This window comes from Beta vulgaris, chromosome 2 (assembly GCF_026745355.1).
Source record: "Beta vulgaris subsp. vulgaris cultivar EL10 chromosome 2, EL10.2, whole genome shotgun sequence".
Classification (NCBI taxonomy): domain Eukaryota; kingdom Viridiplantae; phylum Streptophyta; class Magnoliopsida; order Caryophyllales; family Amaranthaceae; genus Beta; species Beta vulgaris.
This window is the reverse complement of record NC_079203.1, coordinates 4,895,014-4,909,688: the sequence shown is the minus strand read 5'-3', so window position 1 is coordinate 4,909,688 and position 14,675 is coordinate 4,895,014. Positions and strand designations below refer to the sequence as shown.

The 14,675-nt window shown below is 36.7% G+C and overlaps 1 protein-coding gene across 3 annotated transcripts; it reads left to right on the top strand.

Annotated features, from left to right (window-relative positions):
* The first annotated feature begins 6 nt into the window (after positions 1-6).
* LOC104887124 (hypothetical protein) lies at positions 7-14,575 on the top strand. Of its 3 annotated transcripts, none has more exons than XM_048638218.2 (7): positions 7-100; positions 225-317; positions 2,810-2,868; positions 4,905-5,104; positions 6,239-6,328; positions 7,876-8,019; positions 13,643-14,575. In XM_048638218.2, exons 2-7 carry the CDS (start codon positions 232-234, stop codon positions 14,186-14,188), a joined length of 1,125 nt encoding a protein of 374 aa, XP_048494175.1. In that variant the 5' UTR covers positions 7-100; positions 225-231; the 3' UTR covers positions 14,189-14,575. The 3 variants fall into 3 exon arrangements, with proteins under 3 accessions (XP_048494175.1, XP_010670022.2, XP_048494174.1); XM_048638217.2 differs by having other exon boundaries at positions 17-78; XM_010671720.4 differs by having other exon boundaries at positions 7-317; positions 13,649-14,575.
* The last annotated feature ends 100 nt before the right edge of the window (positions 14,576-14,675 follow it).

Here is a 14,675-nt window from a genome sequence, read left to right as displayed (position 1 = left end):
TGCGTGGCTGCGTTAGTTCTGTTCTCCCTCCTGCGTTAGTTTTCTCTACTGGAGGTCGTGCGTGGCTCGCTGTTCGCGGTTCGTGTGGCTGTCTGAACCGGTAAAGTTCGGTTCGCTAGAGTTGAAATCCGTCACAACTCGGGCGAACCGAACCCTAACCCTAATAAATCCTCATCACTAAATTCATTGATCGTAAATTCGTAATTGCCAATTTTGCAATACAGAAAGGACATGGAGATTCATATGTCGCAGAATTTGTTCGACAGACGCCCAATTATGAAATCCAAAACTCCAGCTACTAAATGGGTGAAAGAATGGTATTTCTCTTTTATTTTCACTTTTTTTTTTACATGTAATTTTAGGCATAACATATTTTTGTCAATCATCGCCCTTGAAATATTTTGATTGGTGCTGCAAGTAACTAATTGGGTGCTTAGGAATTGATATTGGTGTAGTTGGTCTTGTTTTTTGTGGAAATTAGGCCTTTCACTTAACTAATCTGGGTATTTGATCATTGTGGAGAATAGCCATATGGGGTTTGGGAAAGACTATCCTGAAATCCGCGTAAATTACCGCATGCTGATCGTATCACGCTTGGTAAACCATTATATGCTCATTGTGTTTTTTTTAGTGAAACCCACTCACTGTGATATTTTTTCTGAAACCCACTCATTGTGATATTTGAGAAGTGATGAATTTGGTATGTAGATAACGGAAGTAGCAAGTGCTTGGTGCCGTAAATTTAATGGAGTAATTGTAGTTTAGCTACCTGCTCGTATCGACAATGTTTGAGGTTGGAAGGGTATTGAATGTATGAATTGGCCAATTGGGTTAATATAGTGTTGTGTATGGAGGAGATTCGTACCTTGTTATGTAACCCATGGTGGATTCTATGCACTATTTGCTCAATATATTGGAAACTACATGTGTTTTAATCACAGAAACTTTGGTGTAATGAAGTGGTTAGTTTGAATTTGGTAATCTTGGAAACATCAACTGAAAAAGTGAAGAGTGTGTTTTAGTGTAATGGAATCATCTGCTGTCATTGGTATACTTGGAAAGAAGTACATAAACTTGGAATTTAGGGATGTATGTGGGTAACTGGTTTTAAGGTATTTGGATTTTGCAGACAAATGGGAAAACCAGTATACAGTGACTACATTACTTCAATTGTATATTTCTGAAAACCATTTTTTGTTAGGGAATGAGGGATTCCAAGGTGGACAAGATTAAAAATGTGTTTTTGTTTTAGTGATTATAGGATCTATGTGCCTATTGTTATTTACAAAGTTATTGGTGATTATGGGGACTTATACTTCAGTGAGAGTCTATTTTGAGCCATGAGTTCAATATGGTCGATATCAGTATACAGAATTCTTAGCTTCTAGCTTTAATGAGCTACAAGTCTAAGGGGGCTTATACTTTGAATTAAGCATAAGTCAAGCTAAGTAACTAAATTTCATGTTAAATACTTAGTCAATATCACCCAAGGAAGAATATTACAGATGCGGTTGCATTTATGGTAACTGTCGTGTCGTAATGTAGTGGAAGCATCTTGTAGTTGATGATGTAATGGATCGCGGCTAACGTGGCATAAAAGTTCACATAAATGGATTTTTGACCTCAAATTTGCAATATTATAGTTTAAGAACTATTTTTGCAATATAATATGACCAAACTATCATTTATGATTGAGTTATACTCCTTCCAATTTTAATTACTTTATCCACTTTTTTGTGCACAAAGCTCTAGGAGAAATAGTGTGTGGGACATAGAAGGAAAGAAAAAATATTAATTTATATTAAGTTAGTGTGAGTGATTCATAGAACGACAAATAGAAAAACTTTAGTCCAAAGATAATAATTAAAAATCTGTGGAACGTTTCAAAAACTGAGAAAAAAAGTGCATAAACTAATAAAGGATGACTTAAGAAGGAAAGTGGGTAGCTAATAAAAACCAGAGAGAGTATGTGTTGAATGAATGATTACTTAGAAGCCTGCACCCCATAATTCATATGAAATAGACAGAACTCATATACATTACCTAACTTGGAAGCCTACTTCATGCTATCTCCCTTTTCTTGGTGTGTGCTTTTTGCTAACTAGCGCTTGCATTTCCAAGCATTCTCATTTCTCCCTGCCTTGTTTGGTATTCCCTCTTCCCGTTTTTACGCTCTCCTATGCTATCTATATCTCTGCAATTGTGGATTTGCTTCAAAAGTTTATGCTATCTTTCGTAGGAAACCCAATCCTTGATTCTATCCACCTTCCCTCTCTAAAATAACCCCAAAAAAGGGGAAAAACCTGAAAGAAGCATGTGAAAGTGCATTGGAAGGGGGCGGGAATATCTGATTTAAGAACTTTCAAATTGCACATCAATATTGTACCAACTTGTGTAAAGTGTTTGAGGTGGGTCTGCAAGGATTTTATGTGATTTGCTCGAAATTTTGCTTGACCACAAAGATCATTATTTATGGAATAGTGTGAAACTTGTGTCCAAATAAGGGAGGATCATGATTTAATCCTTCTATTTGCAAAGATAAATAGGGTAAGTCAAGGGTGAACTTGATTATAAATATGGCATAAAGCAATTTACATCCAAGAACCTCTATAATCTAGAACGAAGCAAGAATCAGCATAGTCAATGAAAGATAATTTCGCAATAGTTGAATTAGGATGAACTGAAAAATCAACTTAAATCTTGAGAGAAATTGGCATGCATTACCCATCTTGTCTGATGTGTTGCATTTTCTGCAACTTTTGTATTATCATCCGTCACAATTTCTGATTAGCTAATGGTCTTGTGGTAGGGTTCCCCAAGACGTTGTGGCAACCGGAGGGAAATGCTATCTTCAAAAATGGATTACAGGTTAGAATAACTCATTTTGTCCACACTTCCCACAATTTAAGCATATGCAGTTCTTTGTTTCTCTTGTTTTCTTTAGTTGGTCGCTGTGAAATATTATGAATATGCTTTGATAAAGTTGAGAGCGTATGGTAACTATGGTTCTGTATCTTCGTTTGACCTTTTTTCTAGTTGGTTCTCCTTGTCAAGCAGTAGATTGTTCCTTCTATTATATTCCTCCTTGGAATTTTTTCAGATCTCTATATTTGCATACAGCCCACAAGTCCTAAGCTAGTCACATAATACAGAACTTTATGAAAGAATTCACGTGGCAGGTTTAAAGTCCTGAAATATATTGTGCTAAACTATGGCAAGCTTGTCCTGTTTTTGACCCCCAGAAACATCTGGTTGTTATTTTGCCAATGTATCTATTTTTTGCTTTCTCTCTTTCTTTTTTCGTCTCCTTGCATATGACACGGGCCGATCTACTCAAAGAGTTGATGGTAATATGTTAGTCTATTCAAAAGTAGAATCCCTATTATCTTGGGCGTCATTTTCTCATCCAGACTGATTGATAATCACTTAAATTTTTTATGCAACAAAGAGAAATTGGCAGCTTAGTAAAAATGGATGGCCAAATGTATTCGGTTTAATTTTGAAATCGTATATGAACCTGGGGCCTCCAACAAAGTTGCAGTTACCCTGTGACACACAACACTGGGTTAGATTGAATTTTGGACACGAATGCACTTGTATCTACAAGTGGGTGGACTAGAAAGATTTGTGACGGGAGGTGGATCAAGGCCCAGCAATGGAACATATTAAGATAGACATGTTAAATATAGATGGGGTACACCTTACATGGGGGTTCAACATGGTAGATGGACCATCTCTGTACAAAAGACAGTATGTCACACTCCGGCGTTTATGCCAATCCTCTTCAGAGATTATCATGACTAGGTGGTGGGCGAACACTCAGGGTGCCTATAGAATGCTGACTGTCAACAGGTTCTGGTTGGTTTTTCACAAGGATGTCATTATCCATGTCTTTCAATGTGTGGTTTGTCAACAAGACAAGCACTGTAATTAGAATATGGTAAATTTGCTTTAAATTATACCACTACAGAGCAGAATTTAGGAAGAAATCGTTATAAACTTTATAGAAGCACTGCCAATCTCCAAGGGGGTAGATTCTATTCTGGTTGTCGTGGATCGTCTCACAAATTTGCCCATTTCTTTAGTAAGTTCTAACTTCTAAGTATCCATTGACGATGTTCACTGCTATATTTGCCAAGTCGGTGTTTCGTCACCGCGGTTTTCATGAATGGTCTTTGGAGAGAGTTGTTTCATTTGGATGGTACTGCTGAGTTGCTCCTATGGGGTGACCCACCCCATCTCACCAAAATTGTCAAGGGTCATACTTTGATGTAGAGTTTGGACTGTCCCTTGCAAGAGCGTGATACTCTTCTTGATGACATAAGGATGAACCTCACCGCACAACAGAAAATGAAAGCAGGTTGAGGAGGTGCAGAATTTGTAGTGGGTGATCAACCTTATTGGCATAAGTCCTGAAATAACGAGCTCTGAGTCTTTTTTTAGAAGAAGTGCCAGCTCAAGAAATTTATTAGGGGGAAACTGGTATGATAAGAAAGAGCAGGAAGAGTATGCTCATTCAGAAGGGGTGTTGCATTTTTATCTAGGGAGAGTTTTAGGCCAGTCAAATGCCTAGAATTTTCTGTAATTAAGCTTCTCAGATATCCATCTATCCATCAATCCACTACATCCATCTTTTCTGTAATTTTTTTCCTGTTCTTTTCTTTTCTCCATTCTCTACTAATTCTTGGCACTTATTGTTCTGATTCTCTGTTCTTGGAGTCAATTCGTTACACTTTTCAAGGAATTGCGTGTTGTTATGTGCTAGATATCTGTGCCCTGACCAGTTTCACTTTGCACAGTTACTTGCTTCACTTGATTACTAGTGCCTTTTGTCTTCCAGACTTACCTGATCTATCATTTCATTGTGCATAACGGGATTAGTTAAAATACCCTTTTGTTTGCAGAGGATGCGTTGAAGGCTTTGAAAGAGAAGACAAAAGAACCGGAGGCACCAGAGCCAGAACCTGAACCAACAACGGAGGTTCTTTTCCTCTGCAGCTATGATGGTTGCGGAAAGACTTTTATTGATGCTGGGGCTTTGAGGAAACATTCCCATATCCATGGAGAGAGGCAATATGTTTGTCACTATGAGGGATGTGGAAAGGTTATATTCTCATGTTTTAGCTTTTGTTTCACTAATAGTCCCATATAGCGTGTTGAATGAACCCTGAGCATTAAGATTTCCTATTAAGTTCTAAAATGTGTTGTGTAACATGAAATCATTTTAATCTGATCTCCTCTCTATACCAAAAATATATAAATTGGTGTTTAAAACTGCAATGTCCGAGTCTCCACTTATCTACACTATCGTGGTAAGAAAATTATGTAGTTTGTATAGCAATGATGCAGGTCATGTGAAGTGATTTTATTATTCGGTAACTTCTATATGAGTGACCAATCTGGGGAATTAGAATTCTGAAAAATAAAAAATCTGTTTGATATTTTTCTTGTACCAACTTTTTACCAATAATACTTTCACTTTATTGAAGGTTTCATTTTTGCTTGAGATAATATAAAACGACAACAATGTCAGAGCCTTGATCCCATCAAAATTGGGTCAGTTGATAATGGCTCGTGCTCATGGATGTGAATAAATTTTGTGCTGGTTTGTCACCTACCGCAACCCTTCTCCTTTATCCTGGCTTGTGATAATGATGTATAGAAGCTGAGATACTATCCTACTTGTTCTTCACTCAAAGTTACTGGATATATTTAGCAATGACACCAAGTTTGTCATATCCCTTGAGTAAATATGGCTTTATGAAATGCTTGTGATATTTTATTGGGTAAATGTCTAAAGTGGATTATGAGAATTAGAATACTTGCTTATGATTGTCAGCTATGTCTTAAATTAGACTTGTCATTATTTGGTTTAACCTCTATGACTAGCTTGATATCCTTTTTTTTTTGGTAATTATATCCTGACTGTTACTGCTGCAAATATTAATGCATCCTTAATACTGCTGTTCTTATGCTATTTAGGCTCTGTTCTTTTGGACCGAATTAATAAAAATTTACTTCAGTTCAGACAAATTCAGTTCAGTCCAGGACAATTCAATTCAGTTCAGTTAGTTTCCTCTCATAGTTTTCATTCAATTCAGTTCAGTTCAAACAAATATAGTTCAATTCAGTCCAACAGAACATAGCCTTAATATTGTTGTCATCTGTTGGATCTCATATAAAATTTCTTTTAGGCTGTGTATAGTATCTTAGACAATTTAACTCTGTTTTCCTGCAGAAATTTTTGGACAGTTCAAAGTTGAAGAGGCACTTTCTCATCCATACTGGCGAGAGAGATTTTGTTTGTCCCCACGAGGGCTGTGGCAAGGTGATTCATCTATCATTTAATTAGCTAAGCTATATCAGTAATCAACTACTTAATAGATTTTTTTTTCTGCTTAACGATAATAAAATTGTTTTCGGGAATATTTTTTCTCTCTCATTATGGTTCTCTTTATTACTCTATTTTCCCTCTTTGTTTGTCTTTCTGTTCCATTGTTTGTGTTAAGACTTAAGACAGGCCACGAGGATATAACCTTACAGCGAGGACTATACTAAAGCATCGACTTCAGTTTTCTTCTTAATTTTTTTTATTTTGATGGGATGCACCCGTGCACCAACGTTCCTTGCATTAAAATTTCAAATCAAGCTACTGGTTAAGCACCTATTTGAGGGTCTTTTCTTCTCAAGGACACGCAGGAATCGACCTGTCAAAAATAAAGAAAAATGAGTGGCTCTCTCATACCTTCCCTTGAGCAATTGGTACAGATAAAGTAGAAGTCATATGTAGGCTCAGCTTTTAAGATTTTATTACTGCCCTTTCTTGAGTACCCATGGGGTATCCTAAAAATTCTGCCCGAGAATGTATTTGAAAGATTGAAATTTGGGATCATCGCTAAGTCCTACTCAGTGGAAGAATACCCACGATTGAAGCTACTCTATATAAGCTGTCGTTGTGCTGATATGTACTCTTTCTCTTCCTGTTGCCAGGAAATGAGAAGGTTCCCTTTACGTTAATCAAGCTTCTTTGACCTAGTAAGAGAAAGTTGCTACCATCAGTTATTTGACAATGACGTATCATTCCGGTCGATATAAAAATAAGTGGATATCTCCATCCTGAACCTTAGAGTATACACAATGGTTGATCCAAAAATTTGGATCATCAATTATTTTAATATTTCCTCTCTCTTCCACCTCACTTATGATCTATCATTAGTTTTTATGCTTTTTTCACCCACAATGGATGATCTACAATTTTGGGCTTTTTAACCATTTGATTGGTTTTTTTAATGCCATTAGATTGTTGCCAACTCACCATATATGGGCCTACCAATTATTCTCTTTCATGAGCTTTAACTATGATCCAACAATGATCAGATCATTGTAATGATCTGATCATCCTTCTCTCTCTCCTCTTTTTTTCTTTTTCCTAATTCTTTATAATATTTTTCTCCCTCTCTCCTCATGATCTAGTTTGTAGATCATCCAATGGGCTCACTCTTACAACCATGGAGCACTAAGTGCGGTTGTATTATGCTCTTAACCCTGAGTAATTTGAAAATTAAAAGCCAGATGAAGTGAGCATGCAGCTCAGCAGTTTGTGCTGCACGATTGGCTTCAATCGTGGCAGCTTCATTAAGCCAGGTCCATTATGGCAGTTTGTTGTAGTTAAATCTTCCACAGCTTGCCCCCTTTAGTTCGCGTGTAAATGTATAAACATGACCTGATTCAGCTCCTGCATTGTAATTTGTACATGATTTACTCTGCTATTAGAATCTCAGCATGTAACCGGCTTTTCTTCATATTCTTGCTTTAATTTGCCTGAATCTTTCCTTTTTTTCAGTTTTCTTACTCATCTATGGTATGTATATGCAGGCATTCTCCCTGGATTTCAATTTGAGATCCCACATGAAAACACATTCCCAAGAAAATTATCACATCTGTCCGTACCCTGACTGTGGCAAGAGATATGCACATGAATATAAGCTTAAAAATCATATTGCATCTCACCATGAAAAGGTCAGTGCTTTGTGTATCTATTATTTAATTATTGGTTTATCTAAATGTACATTTGTTGACTATTCTAGCTCGACTCCTATTGTTTGTGGTCAGAATCCTTGATAATTTTTATTGCTGCCCTGTGGCAGACTTCTACCATATATGCATTTTGTTTTATGTTCATTATAAATTTTTAATCACAAAACAACAGATGCCCAAGCTTCTCGTTATCATGCTTCGGTTTCACCCTGCATTACACTTCTGTCCCTCTCTGTTCCCTTTAAGAGCTGAATATGATCTTCTATTCTTTTTCTTTTACTGTGCATCTGGTATTGTAGGTCGTAACAGATGTACTGAATTGGGAGTTTAATTTTCAGTTGAATGACTAGTATGATCAGTGAGAGTCTGAAGGTCATTATTTAACAACATTGACATCAACATTGCCCAAAATTGTCTGACGATATGCTCTACTGCATGCTACATACCTAGGCTATAATACAAAGGCTATACTCTTGATACAATATTGAACGACAATTTTCTATTTAATAATATAAGAACGAAAATATATGCTACTATGGAAATCTATATACTTTCTCCGTTCTTTAATAATTACTACATTTGGACTTTTACACTATGTACACATTCACCTTTGACCATCTATCTTGATTTATATGTAAGAATAAAAATAGTCATGTGGGATTTGTTAGATTCATGACATTCATCTCTATATGTAATTGCAAAATATGAACTTTTTATAATTTTCAATATAGATAATTGAAGATATTGATGGTCAAAGTTGTGTGTTCGGAGGTTTGAAACTCTATATGTAGTGATTAATAAAAGAATAAAGGGATTATGTGACATTATAAAGCCAACACCCCTAGTTCAGCCATAAACGTGGCTTTCCCTAAACAATTTTGACGATTTACACAAACTATGCCCTACTATTAGACTAATAGAAGTTTTGTTGGATTATAAATGGTGGTTCTTTGTCATTTTGAAGGGTGATACTTTCACTTTTTTACATGGATAGTTGTTACATATCCATTTTTTATAATATGGTATCTCTACCTCTCTCTTCATCATATGGATCCCGCTTTTTATCTATTTCTATCTCTCTCATATTCCTTATTATGTGCGCCTCCCTTATATGTAGTGATTAAGTTATTGCCTCGAGCTTTAGTAGAGGTCGCCTCGAGCTTTGATAGAGGTTGCCTTAGTCACCTGCTTGCATACTTTCCATGAGGGTGTGATGCAACAAAGCTAGTAACACTCCTCGAGATAGGTGTGCCTTTGATGGAGGCTAGCCTTAGGCTTCAATGTGCATAAACGAGTCTCTCTTACCATTCTTAAGAAGCTTTTTAATTGCAATCTCTCTTCGCTTTCCCCAAAACAAGAACGTAGGACCCCATTTTCTCCAGTTGAACCCTTTTCATCGTTGTGAATATACTTGACTAATTACCATTTTGTGATGACCTTCCTCGTCTTAGTTTTAAAAAGCGCGCCCAAGGTGGACCCAGGAGTTAGCCGTCCTTAGGCGCAAGGAAAATCGCCTTGGAAGACCTAGGCGAGGTGATCTATGATGGGCGTAGCTAGGTGCGCTCCTTAGGCCGCTTTTTGAGAGGCGCAAGGCACGCGCCTAAGTCGCTTTCGGGCTAGATGCGTGAGAAGGGAAGAAGATCCTCCTAAAAACCTTTGAAAAAGCAAAATTTCTTAAAATCAAAATTTCTTAAAATCAAAATTACAGTCTTTATTCTACAAAATGAGCAAAAGCCCTCATTTGATTACACGAATTTACTTCATTTAAACCCACAAATTGAAATCCCTAATTGTGAAAACCCTAATTTGCGAACTGTGAACCAGTACCCAAATTGGTGGTTGTAGATTCGACAGAAGTTGTCGGCGAGCCATCTCCGGTGGCCGACGGCACTTTATGTGTGAACGGTGGCCGGTGGCAGAGGTTTTCAGGTTTGGTTTTCTCTCTCTTTGATCTGCTCTTCTTTCTCTCTCTCTTTGATCTTCTCTTCGTTCGTTGTTCTCTCTCTTCGATTTGCTTCTTTGATCTTCTTGGATCTGCTCTTCTTTCCTTTTCTCTCTCTTCGATCTTCTTCATGTATTTCTTTCTCTCTAATACTTTATTCTTTCTCACTAATATTTTCCTCTTTCTTTTAACACTATTTTTTTTTTTTATAAAAACTGCCAAATTCTTCTATTTCCCTTTTTCTTTTTGGAGGCTGCAGTTTTTGTAATATGTTTACTCTATTTTATCCCATGTCTGTTTTAGTTTCTTTTAAATAAAAATAATATCCATAAAAAATAAAAATAAAGTAGAAAAACAGAAAAATATAAAAGCATTAAAAACCAAAGTAATAATAATTAAATGTGCGCCTCACGAACAAGATGCATGCGCCTTCACCTTGTGCCTTGCACCTCGTTGTGCCTAGCGCCTTTTAAAACTAAGATCCTTGTATTATTTCTTTCATGCATTCACCATCCTCCTTGTACTATGTGCTTTATCATGCTCCTTGTCCATTTTGCAAATAGTTTTGAGACCCAGATGGAAGGCATAGTGTGGATTGGATACTCAATGTCTAGTAGTTGTCCTTAATATGAACTAGCAAGAGGCATCCTCTTAGGCTTGAGATCAACCTTTAGTCCCTTATTGAACTTCATCATTGATTAGGTGACACTAATTTATCTATAGGCAAAATATATAAAACCGTAATTTTTGGTAACTTAATTTCATAGGAACAGCGATAAGTTATAAACCAAAGGGATTCTTCCAAAATCAAGGCTTTCCTCAATATTCCATGATGTTGACTCCAATGGCGTTTTGAACCAAAGGGGAAGGTAAGAGAGACGATATGAATGTAGTGATGAATGCACCATACTTGCCACATTGTTTTAGACACAGTTGCTTTTCCGAAGTCGGAGTTTATCAACATTTGTTGTAAATACTCACTTCTGCTGGCCTCCTATAATAGTTTACCCACTAATTTTGACACATAAGTTTAGGTGATAAATCTGTACGTGTTTGATTACCAAATGTGATTTTTATGAAAAGTTATATGTGAATTGTGAAGAGAGTTCTTAAACAAGAAAAACCTATTACAAGTGGAATTTTGAATCGTAAGCCAAATCTTAAATGAAGTAGGATGTCAGGAGTCCTATAATGACTTAATTAGAGGTTACTTGTATGTGTAGATAGGTGCTTCAGTACTCTTGCTTGTCGTCCAAGCTATTACTAATTAAGCATAGATACACCTTTGTAGTGTAGTGTTTCCAGACTAATTGCCATGCAAAGCCTCGCTGAACCAACATCTAGGAGAATGTTTTTATGGATTAAAGTTAGTAAATCATCGTCCTCAATTCCTGTATTAGAGAGACTCACTTATAAGTGCAAAATATGCGAATTACCCTCTACTTGCTTGTAAAATTAACCCCCTTGACCTCCCAGTATAGCAATTAGGCCAGTTACCTATACAATAGTGAAATCAAACCTCACTTACATATTTTGGTGAAAATTTTATACTGTATTATGCACCAGTGTTCATTGGAAATATGAACACTTGGATAAATTTTACTTTAAATATTTCTTTATTCCAATCCAAGAGGGACCTAAGGAAATCTTGCCAAAGTTTATGAATTCAGTTTCTAAGATTCAGTTTTATTGCAGATAATTAATGGAGACTATCTAAAAGCCAGGCCAAATCATGAGAGCTCTCCACAAAAATTTTGAAGTAGAATCTCACTCATAATTTTTCCCCAAGTCAAAAGGCCAAGATTTGGAATCCTATAACCCTTATATGTGATGCTTGGAATATGTCGAGCACGACCTGACACCGAATATGGGTCTGATCCGAAAACGGATGCAGCAGTTTCTGGTAGGTCTAGGTGTTCAAGGAACCTTCTTTGCTGGCCAATACAATGTCTTCTTCTATACTCGGGTATGTATCTGTGCCGGACACACGTACCCGTGTCCAAGCATCGTAGCCTTTGATCTAATGACTTCTATATTTGGAACTCTAAAAAAGAACTGGATCCGGGAAGAATCAGGTGATGGTATGATGAGAGCGACTAATAGTTGAGTGAGTGGGGTTTATGAATTGCATCAGGATGTTGGTTCATGATTGTCTAATAAAGGTTAAAGCAAAGTTAATGTCTAGGCTAAGGTTAGGACTTTGGGGGAAGAAGAAAAAGCCTGTTGAATGTTGCATGCTTCTTACTTGATCTTCAATAGTTCTGTTGGCCTTACATACAAGAGAAAATACATGTATATAAGCGTACATCACTGTATGAAACATACCAAAATATCTTATATCTTTTAGTTGTTATTTTCACCTAATAATGTAATTGCAGTGTGATTTCACAATCGATGTGGGTAATGGGAATTAATTGCTAGAATGAGATGTATTGGGGTTAATTTTAGGAACAAGCATAGTTAATGCCTTAATGGGGGCTATTCACCATTTTGGTGAATTGAATTTGATGACTTGTTACAAACAAAAATTGTAGCTTGGTAGCTGGTTAATGACATGAAGAGTAAATGGTCATGGGTTCGAGGGCTCCTACAAAGTTTTCTATTTGTCTTTTGCAACACATTTTTTTTTAATAGAATCTCATGTGACGGATGTGGCACCATGCTAGCGAGTGGGTCCATGCTAAAATAAAAGTGTTGCGATAGAGTGACTGATAATAAAATATTGTGGGTCCATGCTGAAATAAAAGTGTCGCGGTAGATATGGAACAGAGGGAGTAGATATGTTACAACAAAAATTGTAGCTTGGTAGCTGGTTAATGACATGAAGAGTAAATGGTCATGGGTTCGAGGACTCCTACAAAGTTTTCTATTTGTCTTTTGCAACACAATTTTTTTAATAGAATCTCATGTGACGGATGTGGCACCATGCTAAAATAAAAGTGTTGCGATAGAGTGACTGATAATAAAATATAGTGGGTCCATGCTAAATAAAAGTGTCGCGGTAGATATGGAATAGAGGGAGTATTATTGAGACAGCTCATTGATAAAATGAAATGTTAAAAGGAATGGAGAAACATTTATAGTCAAGAAAAATAATCACTTAAAATTAATTAGCTTAGTGGATAAGTCGTCTTAATTAGTCAATGTGGTCTCAAGATCGAGCTTTGTCGTTAGCTTTTTTACATTAGTTTAATTTTGGTAAATGGCTGATGTTGAGAATGACATGGAAGATTTTCATAGCATGACGGAGGTGCCATGTGATGGATGTCCTGGCATCACAACACCTTTTATTATGTATGTATAGATAGTAAACTTTCCGAATTATGAAGGTGGTGTTTTTAAACAACTTTTGATTAGTTTGTTGTAGTCCAAAGCATCTGAGGTGCCTATATCGTGCTATTGAATTGAACATGTCACTTGACATTATGCCACGGCATTGTGAATTCTTTTTATGCAAACCTTTCAAGTGTTCCTGGACTTTTAGGAGAATATAGTTGTGCCTGTTTAGGTTGCTAATGCAGCTTCTATGTCTGTCTGGACCCAAATTTTAGTTTGCCCCTCTGGTTCTAGATAAATGGGTACTTATATTTTTTAGTTTGTCTTTAGTGAAGGAGATATGAATATATCATGCTTTCGTGTCGGTTACATTTCTCATTTTGCTAGTTTCAGAATTCAGCTGAAGTGACAAAATACACTCCTCCTGTGGAGAAGCCTGTAAAAACCCCCAAGCCTGCTGCTGCTGGAGCGTATTCGGCATCCTCTGACAGGCCTTATACTTGCCCTTATGAAGGATGTGACAAGGCTTACATCCACGAGTATAAGTTGAACCTCCATCTGAGGAGAGAACATCCTGGTCATTATGCAGAAGAAGCTCCCAAGACTGCACAACCTAGCAATGTCGACAATGAGATGGATGAAGCTAGTGACCAAGATGCGTATGTCTCTAAACGCTCAATTGCAAAGAACTTAAAACACAGTAAGCCTAAGCCAAATATAAAATTACCTCCGTCAAAGATGTCACAACGTAAAGGCTCTGGTGTCTCTCCAGCTCAATTAAATGTGGTTAAAAAACCATGGCCAATCAAAGAGGAGGTATATGAGGAAGAAGATAGTGAAGAAACAGAAGAAGACTGTGACAATGGTGAAGATGGATGGAGGTACCGGGAAAATAACGATGATGACGACGAGGAGACAGAGTACGAGGATTAACAGTGAAGGAATCTGACATTTCATTACACCCTCTTTGTACTACTGAGCTCCCCGTGGTCTTTTTTTGTCACACTTCAGTTCACTACTTCACTGTAACAGAAAACAGAGTGGAAGAATATAGTTGTTAACTTGTTACTTTCTCCATTTCAAAATAGATAGCTACACTTTCGAAAAATAGGTGTTTCATATTAGATGCATCACTTTCTTTTTGGGAAATAAATCCTCTCTATCTCTCTTCTATTACATTGGTCCTTATTTTTCTTTCTCTCTATCTCTCTTCTCTCCGAAAATTGCCTAAAAGTCTGTGTTTTAGAAAGAGTTGTATCTATTTGAAACGGAGGAAGTATTTAATTTTTCCATATCTAATATATTTAAGTGTTCATCTAATCTATATGCGCTGACCTTAAATTACAGAATTGTGGTTGGGATCGGAATGGAAAACTTCTTATTGCAAGTTTCATCTTGTTTTTTTGATATTTAGTTTCAT

What these genes read in the sequence shown, in the direction of transcription:
- LOC104887124 (XM_048638218.2), top strand. Translation starts at nt 232, where the DNA reads ATGGAGATTCATATGTCGCAGAATTTGTTCGACAGACGCCCAATTATG. An exon ending in ACTATGAGGGATGTGGAAAG is followed by an intron (nt 5,105 to 6,238) that starts GTTATATTCTCA and finishes GTTTTCCTGCAG; the next exon opens with AAATTTTTGGACAGTTCAAA. An exon ending in CCCACGAGGGCTGTGGCAAG is followed by an intron (nt 6,329 to 7,875) that starts GTGATTCATCTA and finishes ATGTATATGCAG; the next exon opens with GCATTCTCCCTGGATTTCAA.